The sequence below is a fragment of the Dermacentor silvarum genome, chromosome 7 (assembly GCF_013339745.2).
Source record: "Dermacentor silvarum isolate Dsil-2018 chromosome 7, BIME_Dsil_1.4, whole genome shotgun sequence".
Taxonomy (NCBI): domain Eukaryota; kingdom Metazoa; phylum Arthropoda; class Arachnida; order Ixodida; family Ixodidae; genus Dermacentor; species Dermacentor silvarum.
Genome location: NC_051160.1, coordinates 52898847 through 52925374, shown reverse-complemented (window position 1 = coordinate 52925374; position 26528 = coordinate 52898847). Strand labels below are relative to the sequence as shown.

Sequence of the window (26528 nt, the reverse complement as noted above, 5' to 3'; positions counted from 1 at the left end):
ATTTACAATTTACATAACACTTAATTCTTTGCGACGTTTTAGCAATATTACAGAATTATATACGGTTACCTACAGCAAACAATCACACAAAATTCCAAGCCCACTCTTTGGAAACTGACTCTGCCTCGTATTTGTCAACAATTGACGACTCACGTGCAGGCTGTGTTACAGCACAACGTCGACAGCTATCCCCACCACCATAGTACCAATTTATAGCTTAAATTTATACAACCGCTAAAATATGACGTGAAACACAAAAATTATGGATGGCTGGCAAAAAATAAAATCCCCACATACAAGTAGCTGTCTATTCTGATAGTGCCTACACCAAGGGAATTTTTATTTTATAAGCATTGAATAATTATAACTCAAAACCAAACTTTTGGACTGTCGCTATTCTTTGAATAACATTTTGTAGCGCTCCGGCGGTGACAATGTCGTGCTCGACGTAATAACACCCGTCTTCGCTATAAGGACAATAGTCCATCAGATAACGTTTTGCCGAAACGCAAACTAAGCTGGACAGATAGCTTTCATCATAGTTCATGCCAGATGACATTGAACTTCTCAGAGGTATCAAATTATTACGCCTGGATATTACCAAACCATAAACTTTTTTCAGTAAGAAGTATCAACTTTGATATGCATTATTCTTCCGTTTACTTGTAACCTTTTCCTGCCCTTAAGTTTACACGTTTGTCTGGTCTTCGTCGTGAAAAGAGCACGCCTCTGTAGAAATGTCGGCTGTTGTGCGAAACGACAGGGATCCGCAAGCACTTTCGTCAGGGCTCTTTTTCCCATTCTTGCCTTCTGCCTTCACCTATGTGCGATTATTTAATGGCGTCTTCTGAAAACTAAGTCTTACTAAACGGAATATCGCATGGAACTTGGAAATGAGGCGGTGTTTGCTGGCATTGTTGCTATTCTTAAAAGGTACAATTTCTCCCGCCTCTATTTCTTGCACGTTTTCTTCACACTCCTATTTCTTAAAATAATGACTACTGTTCAAGTGCTCTTCTGGTGCGAAATAATGTGTACAAAATGGTAGCTTTTCCTAAAAGGTAATCTACAATGTTATAAGAAACTCCATATATTTTATTTTTTCTATACTGCATGTATAACAGACACCAAATATTTGTTCATGTTTTGCGGTGCCAGTACGACTGTTGTGATTTTACCCAGTCTTAACATGAACTATTTACGTTTCTCTGCGGAAATTAGGATGCTTGAAAGGTTCTGTGAACTGAATCACTTGTGTATGCGATGTTATGTGAGCCCTTCGGGACTGTCGCCAAGCTTTATATACAAACACCGTTTTGAACGGAGGCCACTACTCACGAAGAACAGCTCCATGCGCATGTCTTCTTCGTCCGCTACCAATCCCCCCCCCCCCCTTGCTCCCACCCACTTGACAATGATGCATTTTTTTTTGTTAATAAGTGCCTTATAGAGCCCTCATGTGGTATTGTATAAGTGGAGCGCTACAGCACATATATACATCAAGATCAAAGTGCGTAAACATCTTAACAAAGTAAAATATGTATTAGTGCAGAAAGATGCGATGCACCCAAGAGCTTAACATGCACTATAAAACCAAGGGAGTAACAATAGCAATCAAAATTTTGAAAAAAACTAATGAAAACGCAACAACGAACCAAAATGCAGTTTTATCGAAAAAACCATACTACGTGGAGTTAAAGCAATTGACGAAGATTTCTTTCACGTAGAAGAGAAGAAAAAAAGACGGACATATCGGCAACGGTACTATAGGCAAGGGCAATGGTGAAAGTGGCAAACGCAACATCTCAAATTTTGAAGCATGAATATTTTCCTAAGATTATCGGAAAACTTTGCGTGATCACGCTTTTATAGAACGTTATCCGGAAGGGAATCACACATACGGACAGCTCGTGTAATAGCCGATAAGTTAAATGCGTCAGTATCACTGTACAGGCGCGCCAATCTAAGATCGTTCTGCTGTCTGCGTGAAGTTCTCTGAGCGAGATTAAGGTGTACAGATCGTGTGCTATAATGGTGTGAGTGAAGTTGCGGAATACCGATAAAACAGCGACGTTTCTAGGACTAATAAATGGCTCAAGTGAAAGATCTTCTTCAATTTGTGTTAAGCTGGATGGGTGCGGAGGGAAACATGCGGAGTGAATCGACTGCCTCTGTTCTGAATAGCTTCTAACGTATTGATACCGTATTGATACGGTGACCAAATTGAGGAGTATCATGTCTTGGCACATTTCCAAGAGCAGCAATCTACGGTTTGCATTTGACTGCATTTCACCGAACGCACACAAATGCATTCGGCGAAAAGGGACGAAATACAAGTGTACTGGAGGGTCCATGTGACGATGGCTTCATTTCACTGTCTCAAATTGGTCTCGACACCCTCACTTAAGGCGCTCTTGCTACGCTAACCAGGCATGAACGCCAAGAAATACTCCTGGGCCCACATACTTTAATCCAAGTACCATGTGAACCCCGCCGGGGAGGGCGTACAAGCGTCTTGTGTTGTTTTGAATTGTGTAAGCGCTTATGACAATGTTCAAGACATCTTTAATTGTACTTGCACAATACTTCCAGTACATGTCTAACTCTATTTCTTTGGTTATCCATCCGGCTTCGCAAGAATGGAATGTGCGGGGAAGCTGCGCGCTCTGGTGGGACGCTGGATGTTCTGTCAACTTGTCAACAAGTCTAGAGTTGCTGCGCCACTGGACGACGTTTCGTAACCGAAAGAATGTTTCCGCTGTAGCGACTCAGAAACTAAGTGCGTTTGCTTCTGACCATAGTAACGTCGTAGTAAACTAGGTCCCGCCAAGAAAACGTTACTGTGGAGGCATGCTTCTTAACGCGTGCGGCAGCAGTATCATGCTTTTGGGTAATTATTTCTCTTGCTACTGACGTACAGTGGTGACCACACTTCCCTAGAACGCGCTAACCACGTTCTCAGGACTGCGCTGGCGATATCTGAAGATGGCATGTGACACAAAATTGGTAGTGTGTGAGGTTGCGTAACTACATTGACCGTTTCCATTGATTTGTATGGACCAGTTGGTCGACTTATGCTTTGGTGGCTGCTTTGGATCTTAGGACTTTGTTCTAGATGATGTCTAGAACACACTAGACCCTTCATGGAAACATGTCATGGATTTGCCTAGCAATCGTGCAGTCACCCACGTGTCATTGCCATCAGGAGCTTGTCGGGAAGAATTCAGTCCCAACAGTAGCTCTAATGAGAATTTTTCTGCTATGTCCTTCAGGAAATATGGGCAAAAAAACTAGTTTTGAAGGGTAAGTGTCCCGTAAAGTGACAGTGCATGCTGTTGACAACAAGGTAAAATGTCATTTGAGGTGGGGTTCGTGCGCTCCGCCAAGCCAAATGTGGATGGTGTAATTGGGTGCCGACGTGCCATTTGCTATGACCTTCAAGGGTTTGTGCTAATACATGACACCAAAATGGCGTACCTTGGACTGAGACGACTTCGTGGGGTGTTCTGTGCCGTGTTGCTAACTTTTTCTCGAGCCTGACACTTAATAGAAAAAGAAGACACTAATTTCTGTTAAATTCTGCTGCAGCATCGCTAAAATTTTATTGAACTGTTTTATTACCTTTAAATAATGTAGGCTGTTTGCAAAAGTTGAAAATAAGCCAACATGGCGCAACAAATCTATAAAAACGCGTTACTCTTGTCCTGTCAGTGGATTACCAGCAGGGTGCAGAGGGCTTTATCCTTACTAAAAAAATTAAAGCCGGCATGTGCGACCTTGAAGAACCACAACCCAACTTCCTGCGAAGTTGTTGATTTCGAGCAGTGGCAATAAGTTGCCTGTAATAAAATCGCGTACTGGAAAACGCTGCCCGTATAGGACAGCTCCTTTGAAACCTTCCCCGCATATAACGCTTTCCAGCACTTGTTACATAATTTGTACAAAGGCCGTAATTCAGCAGCACAATTTACTTCGCCAGAACAATTATCATAGAACCTCCTCCTTTCCACTTACCGACTTCCCCTCTTCCCACTTCGATACTTAATAACCTTGACCTTGGTTGCGTTCACAGTTCTGCCAGGGCAGCCGCATAAAATCGGAATTATTCGTGAAACATTACACTTATTAAGCTCCTTACTGCTTTCATACGTTATTTACTGCTAAGGAAGTAATTCGTACGCGCACTTTGAACTTTGCCTCTACATCGCGCACCTGGCCCTTGATTTTGGCAAATATAAACAGCGTATGCCTTGTTTAGATCCGCGAGGACACCAGAGACACCAGCTATGAATGTTGTGTGATCGGATAAAGATACGAAAAAAACGAAGGCTCAGTGGTTATAAGCGACGCTTCTACTTAGGCCCTTAACGTTAGAACTGTGTCCCGAATTGCACTGAGCATGTCTCACTCCTCTGTAAGAGATCTGAACATGCTGTAGCCTAGCGTTACGTCGCGACATTAGGAAGCATAGGTAATAGCGGCTGTAAGACACTTTTTAACAAGATTCTTTTATATAAACCTCTATTTTATCCACAACCGTTCAACTTCCCACAGATATTATGCATAGCCTTCCGCAGATTTTCATTCAATTTGATTTTGGTGGTATTTCTAGTTCTGTCAGATCAACAGGTTAAATTATGGGCCTCTCGTTAGACCACATCACAATGCTCGAGAGCGCTTGCATGTGTAACTTAATGCCAAGGCCACAATTAAGCAATTTACTATCAACCTTTCCTACACATCAGGCATCTCTATCCCTTACTGTCACCGAACATAAAGAAGGTACCTCATTTATTTTACCAAGCACAAAAAGAACATTTTATCACGCCTCAAAAATGGAGACAATGCGGGTGCAATAACATTTAACGTTTGTAATTATGCAAGGAAAATGAAAATTTCGGTAAAGATTGCGGTTAACATGCCCACATTTCTGCAAAATGTTTTTTTTTTCTTACGCAGAGTTGTCTTGGTACATAGGATTACAGAGCTGAAAACGTCAGTGTGACACTTTCGAGAACTTTCTAAAATTATTCTTCATAACATGCAGTTATCGCTACACATACGTTAAACTTGACCCTCAAGATTTCAATACCCTTCCCTATAAATTCACTGCATTTGGTCATGCTGGCGTTTGTACCTACTCCAGGACAGCTGGCAAAAGCTGGCGCTGCTCATGAAACATAATCATAAAGCTCCGGAGTACTTATATACGTAATTTATTACAAAGACCCTAATTAGTCCACATGCTTTGAATTTGCGTACGCATTACCCAATGCATGCCTCTTAATTTCATCAAATATACAAAAGGTGGCTTGTATATCTCACCATGGACACTGAAATTATTAAGTATAATTTTCATATCACACAATGAAAAAAACTAACAAAAACGAAAGTTCAACAATAATTTACAATACTTCTATTCAAACATCAAAAACAAAATTTTTGCAACAGAGTACACATGATATTCCCCCTATTTTCGGTGAACTTGACGTTAGTGCCTTTTGCTGAAAACATTGTGGATAACGACAGCATGACATTCTAGAACACTTGAATAAGTTACTTTCCGCGAAGGTTGTATACAACCTACACAGATTACAAATTTATCATTCGTTTTTCACGCTTCCTACTTAGACGAAATATAAGCACCATGCTTAAGCCTAATGCACCTAGGAGACCAGGCAACAGCAACAGTATGCATTCGTGAACGATGGAAATTTGTGTGAAGACGAGTATTAAGTAATTGTTTTCCTAGCACATAACCTACACACTTGAAACGTTTGGTCCCTTCCACCCATCAAGTCAGTAGCCCCAACTTCATGAAATATGAAATCTCTCATGTTTTTCATTCCTCTCAGGCAAGGAGAAGCTATTGAATCGTTTGCTATAACTTTTTCAAAGGGCCCAGAAGCGACGGATTAGGAAATTTTATTTAACCCATAATTGAGACACAAACTTGAAAATTTGGCTATATATTACCAATCCTAATTCGCGCATTTTATAAAAATATAAGCTTAGTTATATAGTTTACCTAGAGACGTCAATGAAAATCGTTGAACGTGGACGCCGGACGACACCAGCCCACACACAGGCTTAAAATTCGTCAGATTTTAGTTGCGTGTGGTTCGGAGTTTTATGTTTCCAAACACACGCTGCTGTAACAAAATAATTTGGTCATCCTCTATACCGAGTGTGCCATAGCGAATCTTTTATGTGGAAGTCTGTGTAATCATTTCTCTACATCCACAATTCAGCTGCTGTCGTATAACATCAGCTCGAAATACGATGATGGAAATATGTTTACCTTTTCTAGGTCTCCACACTCGTAACCTTCAATTTCCACTCAGTACTTCGTGTACAGCTCCACATCAAGCGCCGTGCCGAATGTACTTTCCCAAATGGATGTACAATAGAAGTACAAAGTACTGTGAGCTCGAATCATATGGCGGCTGCTTTCACATCGGAAGTTTTGACACCGAAGAACAGTGCAACGTCAAATGCAGAGGTATGTGACATGCAGTACAGCTCCTAAAACACTAATATTGAAATTAATTATGGCACAAGCCATGTCATCATTACTGCTGACGGTAATTGGATTAGCATTCAAGTAAAGCAGCCACACACCGTGCTGCTGATGTCGCGTTTGTATGAAATCTCTAGTTATAATTTGGAGACTTCAGTGCCTTTGGGTGTGAAAGCGAATCTTTTCTTTGCGAACCTCGCCGAGTTTCGTGACCGTGGCTGCAGCCTGGCTGTTACCTGGCCGAATAGTTCAACCAATCACAGCTGAGTACGTGCGCAGCACACGTCGCTGGGTTGCTTGCAACACCACCAGATGGCTCTCGCCTAGGGGAGCCATAGGCGTAAGAATGAACAGTGAGATATGTGGTAGTCGCCAGATGCAGTGACCTCCTGTCTCAAAACAAAACTACGAGTGCGAATCATAAAGTATTTGCCCCTATTTGTTATCAACCAAAAAAAGGTACATACAGGTAATTACAAATATACGTCCCATTCTACACACCTTACACTACTTTTCCACATGGTCCCCACACCGGTTCAGATATTTGTCCCAACGCAACGCTAAACTTGAGATGCCCCTGTGGTAGAACTCGTCCGGCTGACTGTGGAATTACCGTCGGACTGCTGTCTTGGCTTCACGGTCTTTTGCCAACTGACAACACCACCACCTCAAACTTCTCAAAGCGAGACACGCCAAACAACCCAAAGAGTACATCTGTTTCATGTTTCAATTAGCAATAATTCACTGGGCAAGAATGTTTTTATTGCTGACTTTGCTAAACCTATCTCCATGAGCAGTACTGGATCACACTGTGTATAACAGGCAAAATGCCTTACAACTACTTGCAATATTTGTCAGCCTAGTGACTTTCATTCCTTCATGGTCATAACAGAGTTTTGTTGTTGATCACGAGCCCCACTAGCGTCGACGAGCATGATACACATGGTTTCTACGTGAAAGCGCAATTTCTCGGACACAACTAGTTGTACAGGGCACAATTCAACATTGCCAAGAGGAAAGAGACACTATGCAATTTCCCGCACGTCCTACATGACTGATAAAATTATTCAAACAGACAACCAGATTCGTAGATTGTGCCAAGGACAGATATTGTAGCGCAAGATCCCGAAACGAAAGATTAATAGCGACAGACAGACAGAAAGAAAGACAGCTCTACACTCAGAGGGTAATGCTGCCTTTCTTTCTCCTCTGTCTGTTGCTGCTAACCTTTCTTCTCGGGATTTTGCGCTACGATATCATGTCGCTCAGCAAGCACCAACTCGACCAAGGAAAAGTTATCATGCAGTATATTGTGCAATTTTCAAAGCACGAGGGTCTAATGCACTCAAAGCTAGTAGCGTCTCTTGCAGATAACACAGTTTTTAGCGGTGTTACTATATTTAAATATTACAATCGATTCGAATATTTGAAAAATGCGACCACCCAATGGCGAATCAAATCTTAAATATTTTTTTATTTCTGAGGTAATCGAAGGTTTTCATGGGGTTCATCTGGTAAAATAGAAACAAAAAAAAGAAAAAGATGCTCATTCATATTATATAGGGTGTCCCAGCTAACGTCAGTTAAGATAAAAAAAAGGAAATAAAAATTTTAAAATCTGCACCTCATGTCGAGATGCGCCCAAGCGTGCTTTTCTTCCATGAGTAATACGCATTTTCTGAGTAATTTTCTGAGCTCCTATGGCAATCGGCAGCCACAGCTTCTGCCGTGACATAGTTTGTTTCATGAATCAAATAGCCAAAACAAATATGGTCTTTATTTTTGAGGCGTAAATCGAACATTATATTTCATGCTAGGGCATATTGACCCCGCATCGTGGCATGTAAAACAGGGGGAGTCAGAAACAATACATCTACATATGTTGCAATATGCCTACAATATGTCTACAATAAGTTTTCCCTGTCATCGGCCGATTCACGTGTCGGTATTCAAGGAGGCAGAGAAAAAAGCGCGTTTATTTCATTTTTCAGTCAGCACGTGTTAGGTTGAAGACTGCAAAGCCAAAGTTTCAATTCCCTTTTACTCCAAGTAGAAAACCTCAGATGTCACAATTTAATACCGAGTGCCAGCTAACGTATCTCATTGTCACAGGTAGATGTGCGCAATGTGAGACGGAGGCTAGTTGAACTTAAGCAGTGCAGAGAACACGAAGGATACAAACACAGATGACATGTCATTGCACTGATACGTAATTCAAGCTATTTGCATGGAGAGAGTACCAAAGTATTATTGAATATAGTGTGTACATAATTACTACCATTAGTACAATGTGCGTGGACGTCAATACAAACAACTCTTATATGAAAAGAAAAGTTACATGAACCACATCATGTGTATCTCTACTACAGCTCTTCATCTCATGTAGTCAAGCACGGTTGATGGATGTTATTCAGCATAAGATCAGAAAATTTAACCACTCGTCGAACACCCTGCGAATTTCTTCATAGCCCTCTACACATTCTTCTCCGCACAGTGCTTGTCAGAAAAGCCATCCACCTGTGGGGACAAGAGCGGTACAATAAATGCTGGAAAGTGTAGGCAGCGGCACCCTTTGGGGAGGTTACTTAAAAGCGTTTGCCCAAGCACGACAAATACGTAAATTGCTGTGATGAATATGTGGCCAGGAGGCCAAGGTGCATATGTGAATTTTCTGTGAAAAATATTTTCCTCTGCCCTGGGTTTCCATTTTTTAAACTTCGCGGAGCCGTGATAAAAATGTCTACTTTGCAGATCCTGTGTTTGGAGAATGTGCTAAGCGTCCGGCACAAAGTACTTGCAGAGCGTCAATTACAAGGTATACTTTCAACCCGAAGATAAGACGGTGTCAGCGGTATTCTCGATGCCTGCCTGCAAAAAACGAAGCGAACGACTTCCCTTCTCTGAAACAGTGCCAACGCAAATGCGGAAGTAAGCTAATTTTGCAGTCCCATTTTTGGGTTTAGAGGCGAAAATTTGTTGACACTAACTGCAATGCCTCTCAATTGGCAAAAATATGCAGCAGACGTCGGAATATTTGAAGTCGTTATCATTAGAAAGCATGATAATGGTGTTAATAAGCTATCTCGAGAAGCACGTTATGCGAATAAAAAAAACGAGTGAGAACAAAAAAGAAACTTAAGCTGCCGTGGAAAGCGTAGAAAGCTGTAGCGCGAATGTTTGGCGATATAACTTATTTTGAGCCAAATGTAATTAGGTGTACGCCCAATATCTCTAATGATCAACTGTATCAGTGTTGCTTGCTAATGATCAAGCCGATTCCAGGGCAACTTTCATGAAATATGTATTTTCCAAATCTCTGCGAAGCTTGTGTCTTTTATGTGAGAACGATGGGTACAGCATAAGAAATGTAATATTTGCAAATTCAACAAACTTTCATGTATACTTTCAGAATTTGCTCAAGATCCATGTTTTCTGCCGCTCGTTCGGGGAACGACTTGTAAAGATGGAACTCCTGGTGGTCAAGCATTTTATTTTAACAGGCATAACAAACGATGCGAATCTTTTTACTACAACGGGTGTGCTGGAAATGGCAACAACTTTCAAGATGAAAAAGACTGCTGCAGGATGTGTGTCCGTGAGTTAACCACATACCACTCTAACACTTGCCGATTTTAGCAGGTATTATACGCAAACAATTCATAGTTTACCAAGGTCAATGCATCAAATATTGATACAAGCGCACTAAAAAGATAACACAAACGGATGTCGACTTAAACGTTGCACCGAGGCGGAAACAAAGTAAAACACAAACGTGAACGCTCTTCCCATGCTCTGGGAAAAGCAGCTCGATGCCGCCAATCATTTAAAACACGTGTGCATTCATGACAGGTATTGTTTCAGGCAAAGCGATCCTTTCTGACGAATAATTGAAGGCTGGCTCACGCACTAGCTACCACAATTACCGACACGCCCCCACCGTGAGGTGGGGTCGTGTCGGTAACAACGAAGCTATTTAACAACTATTTAACAACGAAGCTGTGTACCTGTACCCCTCAATGTATTTGTCGTGCTCGTGGGCAAAACTACGCTCTCCCGTGGGCCGATCCCAGAGGTATAACACAACCATTGGCTAAAATTGAAGCGACAAGTGTACATGTCCTTTCGAATCACACATACAGGGCACACCACATAGGTCGATTCGAAAAAGATAAGGAAAACACGCCTCGTGTCAACATGATGGATGATAATGCGGTCGTTAACAATGGGAAGCAAAGAATGATTGGTAACGACATCCCCTTGTAACAGGGGGCGTGACGTCAATACCCACATAAAATATGAAGTGCCGGTTTGTAACACAGGACGTGACGTCACTGCAATAAATATATATTGTGACGGAAGCGAGATGGAGGCGAAGCATATATTTACAGAATATATACAAAGAAGGCTAGGGCAAGAGATGTCTGAACCGGCCCACGTGCAAGCGTCTTCATCGTCGTCTACGGCGCTTTGCCAAGCATCGCGTTCACCCATGTATAGATGGCTCCGTAACAATATAAAGAGGGCCCGCCTAGTGAGGCATTGCATTTGTATTGTGACAGTGATATGGGAAGGCCACGTATAGTAAGGGCTCCTGTAGAACAGCGTCCGTACGAGGAGCGGCGAAGAGAACAGAGACGACAATGTGAACAATGGCGTCGGGCTCGCGCCACGGATGAACGTCATCTCCAAGACGCTCGGCGCAAGTGCCAGGCACGACATGATGATGATGAATGTCCTGAAGCCGAAAATTCGGCCAAGCGACGAAGTCACAATGCAATCAATTGTTTTAGGGGTGCTAATTCTAAATTTCGAAAAGAGCAAGCTCGTCTTAATCGGAGCCCAGTCAAAATCTAGCTAATTTTGTGTGGTAGAACAGTACCTTTTGGAAACTGTTTCGACAATCTGGAATATCGGCGGATAAATATATACCTATATATGTTATTTAAGTCTTTGTCAGAATCGACAGAAAAAGAAGGTCTGACAATAAGTAGTTGTAGCATTTTGGTGGTAAATAAACAAGCTTCACCTGTCAAACTGTAGTTTCCGTTAGAAGTAGTTCATGAGAATTGATCGAAAAAATTATCCTACAAAATTTCATCAAGCTGTACTAATTTCAAGGTTAACCAGTAATATATTTTTTTAGAAATGAGAGATTAAGTCACCTTATATTGGTGACTGCTACTCATTTTCACATTCTAGTAACTTCGAACATAACAAGATAACGTATGAACAAACATAACAAGCTTAAACAATCAGAAGTAGTGAGAGCTGAAGAGAAGAAATCAGGTCCTGGTCGAGAGCCCTACAGCCTACGAACGGACGCCCCCCACCCCAAGCACACGCTGATTCCTAAATAAGCACGTAAGGCCATGATGTAACCCCCGATAAAGGCACCCAAGATGAGGGAAGTCCACAGATTAGCCAGTACACAGCCAGCACAAGCGATATGCATCATACAAGACGAAAACTAGCAAGGATGACATGCTTCCCGCCAGTTCCACACAGCGTCTTTCCAATATGCAGAGCTCATTCTGGACCTTTGCCATCGCATAGCGCTTTTCGCTGAAGCACAATTTCATCGCAACCGTTCTGTCTTGAGTCAGTCATGCACGTAGCGCGCTCGCATATTGTCGATACTGTCGGGGTTAAGTTGGTTGGAGCAAAATGTTTTTTTTTTCTGAATCTCCCACTTGCGGCATTGGCTGTGGCACCAGGCTTTGTTGTCTCTATCTAAGGCCCAATGATGAATGGGCGGGCTACTACAAAATTTGCCTACTGTGCCTACTTACTGCGATTTCCTGTGCCGATGCCGCAAATGCGGCTGTAAATTCCTTAACAAATACATCGCTGTAAATGTATCATTTCAATAAGAAATCAAGTTTCAACTACGCACAAACGTTGAGATGTACTGTGTCGACTTTAAGCACGCTGCAAATTTTAGAAAGCACGAAAATTTATTAATAAGGCAATAAACATGATAAGCGCTGTAGCATAGACGGACAGGCCTTCTTCCGGCTGCATGGAGCAGGTAAGTGACGTGGTATGAAACGTTATCACTGTGAAAATATCCAAGAACGGTATTTATTGAAATGGTGGTGAGTGCACTCTAAAAAAAAAGGAGTGACCCTTGCTCCTTTAAAGGAGGAACGGCGATGTCCCCTATGTTCGTCTTTAAATGGAGGAACTTTCCTCCCTCATGGCTGGGAGCAACTGTTACTCCCTTTCCAAAACCAACATGGCCGACTCCAGGCAAGTGAAGCCAGCAACACGGCTATAGGCTTAACAACTAGGATTGAAGCTACTAGGGGCACCAATACAAGGCTTCGAGATTCGCACGCACCGACCAATGGTCTCGGAGGCTACATGCAATAAAAGATTTTAAAAAATTGTATGTACAAAAAGATTTTTCCCACACCCGAAACATGTGTGAACGTATTATTATGACACACATTCCTTGTATAACATTCTATTAATTCTCAGACATTTAATATAACACCTAATTAATTAATAACACTTAATTAATTTGAGCTTACACTGGTTCATTCCCCTAGAGCAGTATCCAAATGTACACATACGCATTCAATTCATAGAGCACTTGACAATCAACAACACACGCACATAGTCACACTGTCCGGTTTATATAATACACATGGTCACATTAACAAGCATACATAGACATTTTACACACACGTAATCAAACAGATTCATTGACACAACAATTCATAGAGCACTGACAGAACCAACTCGCACACATTCGCATATAACGACACGGTTCACCTTTTTTTTTTTACATGCTTTGTGTACCTGCGTACGATCTTATATAGTCACGAAATGCGACCCCCCAATTGTGCCGGAATGCAAATCAGTTTTCTGCCAAGTTAAACAATTGCTGGTAAGACAAAGCTAAACGTATTAGGTGGTATTACAGGTGCAGGCAATGCACACAGACCTTTTAATATAAAGATGCAGAATTTTGAACGGTTTAATTACAGGGTTTTAACGTAGTCCCGTGGCTACGGCGTTGCGACGCTAGCCACCCTACCGCTGGGCTCGAGGACGTGACGGCCGCTTTTAGGCAGAAAGTAAAAACGCTCGTACAGTGCATTGAATGCACGTTTAAAGACCTCGAAAATACATTACAGAATTAACCGTTTTGTCTCGCAACATAGTTGGGCGCAACACGGCTAGTTAATCATGTATCACGGAGGCCACCACAGCCTCACTAGTGTGCAGGTGGCGCCGTTGTCATTCCTCCGTCTACAACGTGCTTGTTGGATGTGCGAGCGTTTGATCGTGTGTTTTTGTGTTTGCGGTAATGAAATGTGACGTAGTTAGCTTCAATAATAGTGCGAGAAGATAGCTTGTGTCTTGCTGCAAACTCGCCTTATGCGTGGCGCGCCAGGCAAATGTGGACCAACGATTTTCGTGCCGGGTAGTGCGTTGCCTTTGTGTCATGGTTGCGGAAAGTTGGGTGCATGGCGCAAAGAAAGCATGCGAATTATTAGCGTGCCTGAGCTCGTCCACTACGCAGCGGCATGTATGCTGCGACAGCGTCTCCTTTATTTTTAGAAAAATAGAGGAGGCGCTGGCTGGGACTAACATCGTCGATGCAGCACCGGCAACTTGGAGAGCGCTTTTAGACCGCGTCGTACCGTTTGAAAGGTAAGTAATCGTGCTTGCTAACTACACGCGTATTGTGCGTGCTCCCCATGTGTGCACAGAATGCGTGAACGTAGGAAATGGTACTCCCACGACAACAGTAATACCTGTGCTGATGCTTGCTGAGCGCCGGTTGGCAGAATTTAGTTATGCGAGTTTATTGCCTCAATGCGAAATTGAAAATCTTGATAAGCGTCTTCTTCCGATGAGAAATATTACGTTCGGAAATAATCATGATCATCATGTGCACCTGTGCTTTTCTGCTGAAGTTGCATAATAGCGACCCATGTGCTTCACCGATTCTTACTGCAATCCCGTTTCCTCGCTTATAAATGCTTCGACGTCGTAAATAATCTGCTTATGAGGTTTTCGGTTTACGAGCAGTTTATGAGAAAAAAATCACAGCTTGCTACTAGTACAGCTTACTTTTTAAGACAAGGTTTGTTGACATAACTTATACGCAACTAAACATGACAGGAAAGTTGCTTATGAAAGAAAAAAGAAATGAATTGTTGTGTAAAGAAACATTTGTTTGTGATGTGCTGCTCCTGCGTGTGTTGAAAATTTTACTGAGATGAAGGGGCCCTATTATCATGTGCACTGTTGCCACCCTGCACTAGTGCAAACATTGTTTTCATGACTATTTTTAGGTGCTCCTCGCATGTGTTCACCATGTGACAGCTTTAATGGGCTACTGCTATAAGTTAACACAACTTATTTTATAGTGGCGAGGCTGTGACCACATAACGGAGGGGACTCCTTGGCTATGGCTGCCGTGGTGCAACGTGTAATCTGGATGGTCGAGTCAGGTATGTATGAAGTGTACGTGTTCCAAATAGGATCTCGGTATCATTCGTCGATAAGTTAGTCGACATATTACTCAACACAGCTTACTAAATTGACTAAATATTTATGCAACTTGCTGCTTATTTGTGTTCATAGCTGTTTTGCGCACATTATCATGTTCTATAAGAAAACTAGACCCAACATGTTGTGATGAGTATTTTTTCTTTCAACAATCACTTGGCTGCGATTAACATTACATTTTTGCTAAGTACACGGTGTGTTCATTACTTTTTATTTTGGTTTCATTGTTCTGAAACTGTTTTTCATGCTGTAGCTTTTATTTCCGATTTTCATCTGTTTATGCTACACGCTCGTGCAGTATCTGCGTATGTAAGAATTCAAAGTGTAGTGGGCCAAATTTGTCACAGGTCTAAGCACACGGCGTGCTTAGCATTGTTTAACATTTACAATTATTTGTCTTGTTCCCAGAATAAATGCCACTGGCAAATGTACATTCGACGAGCTTGGAACTTCTTGAAATGATACATGAAGGCCAGTATTCACTGTGCGTAGCTACTACACCAGTGAGGTGTTTTCTAGTAAGCTTGCTATTTTATTTTATATTCATGGCAAGCTATTCCGATGCATGCAAGTAGGCATTGTAGCAGTTGCGAGTCTGTCCAGTTACATTGTTTTTCACTTTACGTCAATACAGCATAGACCGCAGAGTTAGCTGGTAAATAGTTCAGTGTATTGATACTGTCTCATTAAAGAAACACACTACTTCGCACATAGTGCTTAAATGTCTGCTTGCTCTTATGGCATTTGCTGGTTATTGCAGTGTTGCTCATCAAATGCATTTGATTTCAACATGACCACACAGAACATTCTGATTGACACTAGTGTAATTTTAATAGTGATAATCAACCAGCCAAGGCTTAATTCTACAGCTCTCAAGAATTATTTCTAATACTTTGGGTTCCTTTCCATGTGTTCTGTTTCATCCTGTGTTTCATCAGCACAGTGGGCAGTCCTTTAAAATTATTCATTCTACTTGGCGCTGTTCAGGTAGAAAATGTTAACCAGCAAGTCCAAATTATAATGCTATCGGTAAGACTTCTATTACTGGGTGGATGAATACAAAGTGCTATATGTAATTGTAAAAGTATTTTTGACAAAAATACCGGTGTCTAGAACAAGCACCATATGCACTGCAACTCTTATAGTGTTAAGTTGGGTAGGCAAGTATCTATGCCAAGTATACTTGCACATATACTTTCTACATATTAGCTAGTATTTTAGCTACATGAAAGAGCGTATGTTGTGACTGCTGAAGTCAAATTTATGATTGATGTGCCTGCCTGTTTTTGTTGTGCACTTACTGCTGTGGTGTCTTAGCATTGTAGCCATGTGACAACTGAAGTATTGCAACAATGTGTAAGCTAGCTTGCACCTACTATTGCTACAGTATTCCAACAGATACCTATCACCATATTTGTGCATTTTCTGAGAACCAGCTGTGTTGGCTATGTGCAATTTGTAGTATCCTTATGAGTTTGCCGGTCAGTTCACGTAACTTTTGATGACATAATTTACAGAGAGGGAAGGGAAACAGTACAACATGAATGCTGTTAAAAAGGGACTTTTTATTTTGATGGAAGGATTCAAAATAACAATAAAACTGGATGTGTGCTTATATCTTGCGCAAGTCCTATCAGAGGGAAGGCGGAAGTTGTAATACAAAGGCATAAAATCACGATAAACAGTATTTGCATTAAAAAAGGTGGATAAGCACAGACTAATTTCGTTCCCTTGTCATCAAGAAAGGGTGCTTTTTCATGCATTGATAACGGGGCTGGCTCACATGTCTCGTTTGTGTGGTATGCCTCACTGATTTCTCTTGGCACTCTTTCCCCGTTTGTGAAAACCGATGAACAATCTTAATCCGGCCTCAAGCCCTATCATGACAATGCACGGCCATGTCGAGCGAGCATACTGGCCTTTCGAGTGAAATGTGATGATTAACGTGTTCTCCTGGATGCATGTTGAGGCACCAGCCGGCCAGTCTGCCTCATGTACATTCGACCAAATATACAGATGATCAAAGGAATAGACCACACTAGCACTGACGGACACAAGACAAATTTGGTGGTATCTCTAACTAAGCAAGCCTCGCTTGCCTGGGTGCCTTTCTCACTTCACCTGTGGGCTGCTATGCACAACAGTCCACAAGTGAATTGAGAAAGGGGAGCAGGCAAGCGAGGTTTGCTTGGTTAAGGATACCACCAAATTTGTCTAGTGTGCGTGGCAGTGTGCTGTATTCCTTTCACAGGTGGTCAAATGTATACAGGACAGACTGGCTGTTATCTAAATACGTGCCAAATAAATCATCACATTTCACTCGAAAGGCCAGTATGCTCGCTCAACATGGCCGTGCATTGTCATGATAGGGCTTCAGGTCGGATTAAGATTGTTCATCTGTTTTCACAAACGGGGAAAGAGTGCCAAGAGAAATCAGTGAGGCATGCCACATAAATGATACGTGTAAGCCAGCCCCGTTATCAATGCATGAAAAAGCAACCTTTCTTGATGACAAGCGAACAAAATTAGTCTGTGCTTATCCACCTTTTTTAATGCAAATACTGTTTATCGTGATTTTATGCCTTTGTATTACAACTTCTGCCTTGCCTCTGATAGGACTTGCGCAAGATATAAGCACACATCCAGTTTTATTGTTATTTTGAATCCTTCCATCAAAATAAAAAGTCCCTTTTTAACAGCATTCATGTTGTACTGTTTCCCTTCCCTCTCTGTAAATTATGTCATCAAAAGTTACGTGAACTGACCGGCAAACTCATAAGGATACTACAAATTGCACATAGCCAACACAGCTGGTTCTCAGAAAATGCACAAATATGGTGATAGGTATCTGTTGGCATACTGTAGCAATAGTAGGTGCAAGCTAGCTTACACATTGTTGCAATACTTCAGTTGTCACATGGCTACAATGCTTAAGACACCACAGCAGTAAGTGCACAACAAAAACAGGCAGGCACATCAATCATAAATTTGACTTCAGCAGTCACAACATACGCTCTTTCATGTAGCTAAAACACTAGCTAATATGTAGAAAGTATATGCACAAGTATACTTAGCATAGGTACTTGCCTACCCAACTTAACACTATAAGAGTTGCAGTGCATATGGTGCTTGTTCTAGACACCGGTATTTTTGTCAAAAATACTTTTACAATTACATATAGCACTTTGAATTCATCCACCCAGTAATAGAAGTCTTACCGATAGCATTATAATTTGGACTTGCTGGTTAACATTTTCTACCTGAACAGCGCCAAGTAGAATGAATAATTTTAAAGGACTGCCCACTGTGCTGATGAAACACAGGATGAAACAGAACACATGGAAAGGAACCCAAAGTATTAGAAATAATTCTTGAGAGCTGTAGAATTAAGCCTTGGCTGGTTGATTATCACTATTAAAATTACACTAGTGTCAATCAGAATGTTCTGTGTGGTCATGTTGAAATCAAATGCATTTGATGAGCAACATTGCAATAACCAGCAAATGCCATAAGAGCAAGCAGACATTTAAGCACTATGTGCGAAGTAGTGTGTTTCTTTAATGAGACAGTATCAATACACTGAACTATCTACCAGCTAACTCTGTGGTCTATGCTGTATTGACGTAAAGTGAAAAACAATGTAACTAGACAGACTCGCAACTGCTACAATGCCTACTTGCATGCATCGGAATAGCTTGCCATGAATATAAAATAAAATAGCAAGCTTACTAGAAAACACCTCACTGGTGTAGTTGCTGCAGCACAGTGAATACTGGCTTTCATGTATCATTTCAAGAAGTTCCAAGCTCGTCAAATGTGCATTTGCCAGTGGTATTTATTCTGGGAACAAGACAAATAATTGTAAATATGTTAAACAATGCTAAGCACGCCGTGCGCTTAGACCTGTGACAAATTTGGCCCACTACACTTAGATACTGCACGAGCGTGTAGCATAAACAGATGAAAATCGGAAATAAAAGCTACAGCATGAAAAACAGTTTCAAAACAATGAAACCAAAATAAAAAGTAATGAACACACTGTGTACTTAGCAAAAATGAAATGTTAATAGCAGCCAAGCGATTGTTGAAAAAAAAATACTCATCACAACATGTTGGGTCTAGTTTTCTTATAGAACGTGATAATGTGTGCAAAACAGCTATGAACACAAATAAGCAGCAAGTTGCATAAATATTTAGTCAATTTAGTAAGCTGTGTTGAGTAATACGTCGACTAACTTATCAACGAATGATACTGAGATCCTACTATTTGGAACACATACACTTCATATATACCTGACTCGACCATCCAGATTACACGTTGCACCATGGCGGCCATAGCCAAGGAGTCCCCTCTGTTATGTGTTGACTTATAGCAGTAGCCCATTAAAGCTGTCACATGGTGAATACATGCGAGGAGCACCTAAAAATAGTCACGAAAACAATGTTTGCGCTAGTGCAGGGTGGCAACAGTGCACATGATAATAGGGCCCCTTCATCTCAGTAAAATTTTCAACACACGCAGGAGCAGCACATCACAAACAAATGTTTCTTTACATAACAATTCATTTCTTTTTTCTTTCATAAGCAACTTTCCCGTCATGTTTAGTTGCGTATAAGTTATGTCAACACGCCTTGTCTTAAAAAGTAAGCTGTACTAGTAGCAAGCTGTGATTTTTTTCTCATAAACTGCTCGTAAACCGAAAACCTCATAAGCAGAGATTATTTACGACGTCGAAGCATTTATAAGCGAGGAAACGGGATTGCAGTAAGAATCGGTGAAAAAGCACATGGGTCGCTATTATGCAACTTCAGCAGAAAAGGGGGAGCTCACGCACAGGCGCACATGATCACGATTATTTCCGAACGTAATATTTCTCATCGGAAGAAGACGCTTATCAAGATTTTCAATGTTGCATTGAGGCAACAAACTTGCATAACTAAATTCTGCCAACCGGCACTCAGCAAGCATCAGCACAGGTATTACTGTTGTCGTGGGAGTACCATTTCCTACGCTCACGCACTCTGTGCACACACGAGGAGCACGCACAATGCGAGTGTAGTTAGCAAGCACGATTACTTACCTTTCGAATGGTACGACCCAGTTGAAAAGCGCTCTCCTAGTTGCCGGTGCTGCGTCGACGATGTCACTCCCAGCCAGCGCCTCCTCTATTTTTCTAAAAATAAAGGAGGCACTGTCCCAGCATACATGCGTATAGATGTTGAGACAAAAAGAACCATTGAACAATCTATATCGTACATTATAGTTTAGCATAGAAAGAAATTCTATAATGTATTTTCGAGGTTCTTAAACGTGCATCCAATGCACTATACAAGCGTTTTTACTTTCCGCTTAAATGCGGCCGTCACGTCCTCAGTGCCTGAAGGCGAGAAGCGAAATATCACTGAAGTGGAACGTTTCAGAAGACGTCCTCAGTTGTTAGCCGTATTTCTGCGTATTATGTGGAATAGAGAATTGCGCGGCATCATTTCGCCGTTACTTCGCCTACAAGAAGCACGTGTATCGCTTTCACACAAAGGCCGCTGGCATTAGCGCCGATGAGCATACACCTGACTTTGGCTGTGGTGAAGCAACTGGAGAAAATGCATCGTTACTGATGCCTCAACTTCATCAGATACAAACAGTGATGACACTGCTTCGAACTTTGACTTCATTGCGACAATCAGGGAAGCAGATAGCTATGTTCTACATCAGAATCATGGAAAAGTTGCAGCTACCGTTGAGTACCACAGATGAAATTTTCACCCTTGTGAAAGCCCTCATTCATGATGTCATAGAAGGGATGTTCAAAAAAACTGCAAAGCTCCTAGAGGAAAAAATGTGGCACCGTGCACAATAGAAAACCTGGCATGCCAACTGAATGCTGCGGATATTGTTGTCAATATATTTTCCGACTTGACAAGTACTCACATGAGAAAAAAAATACATTTCGGAGCACTTTATTTACACTGAAGCTACTCAGATGCCACTGCAGACTGGCAGTTACAAAGACTTTACATGTTATATTTCTATCTCTAAACTGTCAACAAATTTCCTGAAATGCGAGGACTTGCTAGAATGCATTTCACAGTCTGTGTCAAAATCGCAAGATGTGCTCTATGACTTTGCTGATGGCAATGCATTCAGTCAGTACCGTCAGCTTGCACAGGATGCCAGTCATAGCACTGTATTTCTGCTTTTGTACACTGATGAGCTGGAGCTTGTAAACCCTCTAGGTGGTGCTGCTGGACGGCACAAAATTTTACCAGTTAACTTTTCTATTTTGAATCTGCATCCTCGGCATCGGTCAAAACTCAGTGCCATTCACTTGCTTCTAGTTGTGGAGTACCGTGTCATGCTACGGCATGGCCTGGCCTAAGTGCTACTGCCACTCGTGCAGGACCTAAATTTAATATAAAAGAATGGAGGGGGCACTGGCAGTCTGCACTTTAATGTTGTGACTGTGGCATTCTCTGGAGATAACCTCTCAATGCACCTCTTGGCAGGTCTCCAGTGCTGCTTTAGCAGCGGCACAGTCTGCCATTACTGCTTAGCTCAGCACAGACAATTGCGGATGCTGCATAATTTGGATGACTGTATCGAGAGGACAAGTGCAGCACACAAGAGCCACCTTAAAGCATTCACACTTGACCCAGCTATAAATGGGCCCTTGTACGGCATTACAAATGTATCGCCATTGCAAGGCCTTGAAAAGTTTGATGTCACTGAACAATTACCTCCTGATGCCATGCATGACATACTTGAAGGGGGTATTGACTGTGTTCTTCCCCACGTTTTGGAAGGTTTAGTTGCTGACGGAGTGATCCGCAAGCAGGACCTTGGAAAAAAATTGTCCTTCAAGTATGGCTTTCATGACAAAAAGGCCATACCTCCTGCCATTAGGGACGCATTTCGTAGTGGCAAAGCCAGCCTTAGGGGATCAGCAAGCCAAAAATGGTGCCTCTTTCGGCTGCTTCCCCAAATATATGCAGAGTACATTCCTGAAGGCAACCCTCATTGCATGGTGTACTTGGCATTCAGGCATCCCAAAGCCACTGAGAAACCAGCACTCTTCAAAGTTCACTTTCATGTAGGCACAAAAAGGCACTTAAAAGCGGATCCTAACGGCATATACTTCTGTTGGCATTTATATGTCACAGGCACCTTCCCTTCAGGATGCTCAATGGCTGGCTTTCGCATCGTTTCTGCACATTGAAAAAATGGCTATTTCGCCCCTGTTTTGCTTATTTGTCAAGATATAACTTCTGAACAATGCTTTGATGCACACATGCCGAAACCCATCTTTTCTTATGGCTGCTGGTGACATTGAACACGGGTTGACGAGGTGGAACGCATAGAAATGCATGTGGTGCGTTGTTGAAGGCTGTGGTTTGTCATGGCCCCTTTAGGTGCCGCATGCTTTCTATTTATGTGCCATATTGCCTGCATCTTCGAGTGTTACAGATGGATAATAGTCACCACGGTCGATTTTATTTGTAAGGCAAGTTACAATAAAGAATTGCTATGTATTGATTTGCAGACATCAACTGTGCCACTGTACGTATTACTAGTTGGCTTTGCATACAATGTTGTAGAAGTGTACTTTTTTGTTTTTTTGCTTCTGGAAGAACCATAATGTATTTGATCAGACTATTGTGATGCCTTATTGAAACTGTGGCAGACACCTGCTTATTTCTTCCACAGAGTCTTAAAACAGTTTCTTGCTCAGGTAGTGTGCTTTTGTTCATCATAGTATATTTGTTTTTACTTTTGTTATATGTTAATTACATTACTTTCGTTTTTAATCATTGTAGTGCGATTCTTTAAAAATCATTGGATGGCAGTACTTTTGAATTGTGCAGATTTATTATGTTATTAGCTAGTAAAAGGTGACAGACTCTTAAATGGCAATTTGGGCGTGTTGATAATTTATTACAAGCAGTAGATGTATAACACAACTATGTATAGGCTTTTAAGGACTGGCACGGCAAAGTAAGGCTGATAATTATGTGGACTAGTGGGAAAGAGGGATTTCATGAAGGAGTAGCTAAAAACTAATTCAGGACAACAACGATTCGAAAGCATTTTTGATGCATAACACCTAATGCTCGTGACCTCTGAACATGCAACATCTCACCTGTAAAGCTTGCCAGTTTGGCTGACAACACGTTAAGTTTGCTTTCGTTTGAAAGCAATTTTAAATTAAGATAGTGACGGAGGCAAGAGTAAATAAATGCACACTTTATTACAGCATGGCAAGATTGCTTTATTATCACACACCTTTGCCAGCAATCTCGGTAATTTTTAAGCAGTCAAGATTGGTGGCATTCAACAACATTGATGGAAATTCATGAAACAATTAATTATTGCAAGACATCACAACAAAGCAGCAAACACAACAAAATCGGCAATTGTGTCATTTATGGTTGGCTCTGGCGTCTGTATTTATTTTCAGAAGCCATGCAGGTTATAGAAGCAATTAAGTCGCGTCTTTTGATGTGCTGAACTTCCACTTCGATGATGTACATATAAAGGTCCAGTGCTTGTTCCAGTTAGCCATGTATTCTAAAAGGAATAAAAAATTGAATTGTGAAAATGTCATTCTCAAATGCAGTAACGCATGACACTGAAAAAAGTGGACAAAGTTTTTTTCAAACCGAATATGATGTAGCATGGTGCATGAAAAACAAATCAGATCACTTGGCCTTTGTTTTGAACCACGTAAACAACATATAGTTAAATAGCTGTAGAATAATATGTTACAATTTGCATAAAAACTTGACAAGAGACTACAGTTGCTTTCAAATTCCGCCCCCACCGCAATCGGCCACAGGAACCGGAGTCGAAGCCGCGACCATAAGGAAATAAAGCACCATAGCCACTGCGGCTATAAATTTCAGTGGCGATCGATTTCGGGATACTATCGGTCACTTTCTGCACCGCTTTCATTACACGTACGCGTTTCCACATATTTGTTTTTTGTTAACGCAACTTAATAGGCACTTTCGCACTAATAATAATCGCACGACAGCCGCATGTACCGCGAGAATAAAGAAAAGAAATATCCTTAAGCATTATCCCCTACATGAGCAAGAAGATCTAGATTACCAATACATTTTAAGGTCTTGCTTGCATCTCGGTGCAGTAAATACTGTCTAACAGGACTGCGTCTAAAATGTATATAGCCTATTGCTGAGAGCAATTCGTATGCGCATACCAATGATCGAGAATAAAATAACTTGCCTGTTTTGCGATCAACCTTCCTCCACCGACGTTCATGATATCGCATGCGCATCGTTGCGCGATGAAGTATCCACGCAGCACATTGAAGGCACTCAAACACAGTCAGTGGGTGAAGTGATCGCCTATGGTGCTCGTAGAGATGGAACCGATCGGTCGCAGCCGATGAAATCGCAATGCGCTACACGGGATCACGGCGCAACTCATTTTCAGGTCCCGGGGTGCTCGCGCTAAGGGAGGAAAGTTCCTCCATTTACGATTGCCGCAAGAGGGCGCAGCGCGTGAACCTTGCTCGAAGGAGGAACTCGCTGGCCTGAAGGAGGAACAGAGCCCGTTGCTCCATTCTCACTCCCTTTTTTTTAGAGTGTGGTACTTAACGGCAGAGAACATGTTGTACCGGCAGATAGCTGGCTCGTTAAACATCGAACAGTCAATAGTTTCTAAATGTTCTCATGTGGTTCTTCTCAGATCATATAAAAAATCCTTGGAATATGCCCATCAGTGATGGACATGCATGTCCACATCGAAGAAAGGGTGGCTATATGGCCTACGGTTACAGCTGGAAGACTCAAAAATGTCACCGGTTCTGGCATAAAGGTTGCGGCGGCAACAATAATCAATTTACAGCGGCGGAAAATTGCTGGAAGACATGCGCAGGTGAGGCAAAATGGGTAATAATATCGCTGAAATTGGAAAATTAACGTACGTCATATGCGATATTCTGAAATAATGTAAACTGCGCGCCTATGTTTATGAACATCGTCTCATATTTCTGATACCACAGAGCTTCAAAGTGAAATTCAAAAACCGCTTGCTGCTGTTGGTACGCTTCATTTCGTGTGACAAATTAGGTCCAATATAGTAGCTTGAATATTTATATGAGAAGCCTCGGAGTATTTACACCAAGTGCTGCTTTATGAACACTTTGTTTTACCACATGGTGGCTATCGTTCGAAGCCTCCGCTGAAATGGTCCTCAAGACTTAAAAGAAAAACCACAATGCACTTTGGTGCCATCACCCACCAGAGCTGCTGGTGTAACAGGGGAATGTGTATTCCACGTATATGTTCTTCGCACCTTGCTTTTGTGTTTGACATAAATAAGATCCCTGGAAACAGACGTCAAAAGAGAAATAACCTGGACGAGGACATTCTACTTTATAAAATATAGTAGGGAAGAGACACGCCAATTCGCATAAGATCATGTTGCTCGTGTGCCAACATTTTTTAATGTGTCCGCTGCGCTACGGTTTTTCATCAAGTCAAATAATTCACAATTTTATCCTTCAAGAAACCCACAACATGCATCTGGACATGATGCCATACAGCAAGTTAATGTTTCCGCTTGAAGCAACCTTCCCTTAAGTAGACGAAAAGCCTGGACATCATATAGGGCATTGGGTCTTCATGAACGACGTCATCTCAAATGACGCAAAGTCCTCAAGAGGCCTGGCCAATAGCCTTCCTATACACCATAAGACCCTGCTACTGCGAGAGTATACATAGTTCTGTTTCTGTCCGGACGCCCTAACGCATAATATCGTCACGCCCTGCTTAGTCCACTCAGTTTTACAGTGGAGCTGTAATATGTCTACCCTCCAATACATTTTTTCATGTCCGTGCTTAAAAGTCCCGCGCCCTCTATGAGGAGGCAAAACCAGTAACGCATGTGCCGACACCTGGTGTAGCAAGAGGAAAGCTAAGAAAACCACTCAATACTAACCTAACGCCGGCTCTATATAAGGTGGTGGAGCAACCAGTAGGGACTGTGCTGACACAAGGAAAGCTAGGAAACTGGCGGCGTGTAGCAGCGAAGATCGTGCCTGAAGGCTGCCCGTAAGTGGTGGGCTCGACAGGAATACGGGTGCCGCGAAGTGCAGAATGCGGCGAAGCGATGCTGGTACCACTCCAGTAAAGTGGACGAGTGTAGGGTGCGTATGCGAAATTTCAGAGGAACTTTCTAGACAGACATTTTGAATCAATTGTGCGGATTGCAACCGAATGTGCTTTGAGAACGATATGATGGTGATTCATAACGTTCGAAAGGTCGCGAAGCGGGACATGATGCGGTTTTGACAGCTACACAGCTCCTGACTTAGCCAGCTGCTCGGTTTGGCTGCGCCGAGGGAGCGGCAATAGCCGTAGCATGCATCGATCATTTGGTGGTACAGGTAGTAGCTAACAAGCCACCTGCTGCATTTCCACGCCTGCGCAAAACACCGAATAGGCAGTTAGCATGTTGCGT

General features: G+C 42.0%; 1 protein-coding gene across 1 annotated transcript; it reads left to right on the top strand.

The window, feature by feature from the left end:
• Positions 1-775: 775 nt before the first annotated feature.
• On the top strand, positions 776-25127 carry LOC119458855 (actinia tenebrosa protease inhibitors-like). Its single transcript, XM_049671473.1, has 5 exons — positions 776-933; positions 6311-6502; positions 9930-10115; positions 24753-24941; positions 25069-25127. Exons 1-5 carry the CDS (start codon positions 894-896, stop codon positions 25125-25127), a joined length of 666 nt encoding a protein of 221 aa, XP_049527430.1. The 5' UTR covers positions 776-893.
• Positions 25128-26528: the final 1401 nt, after the last annotated feature.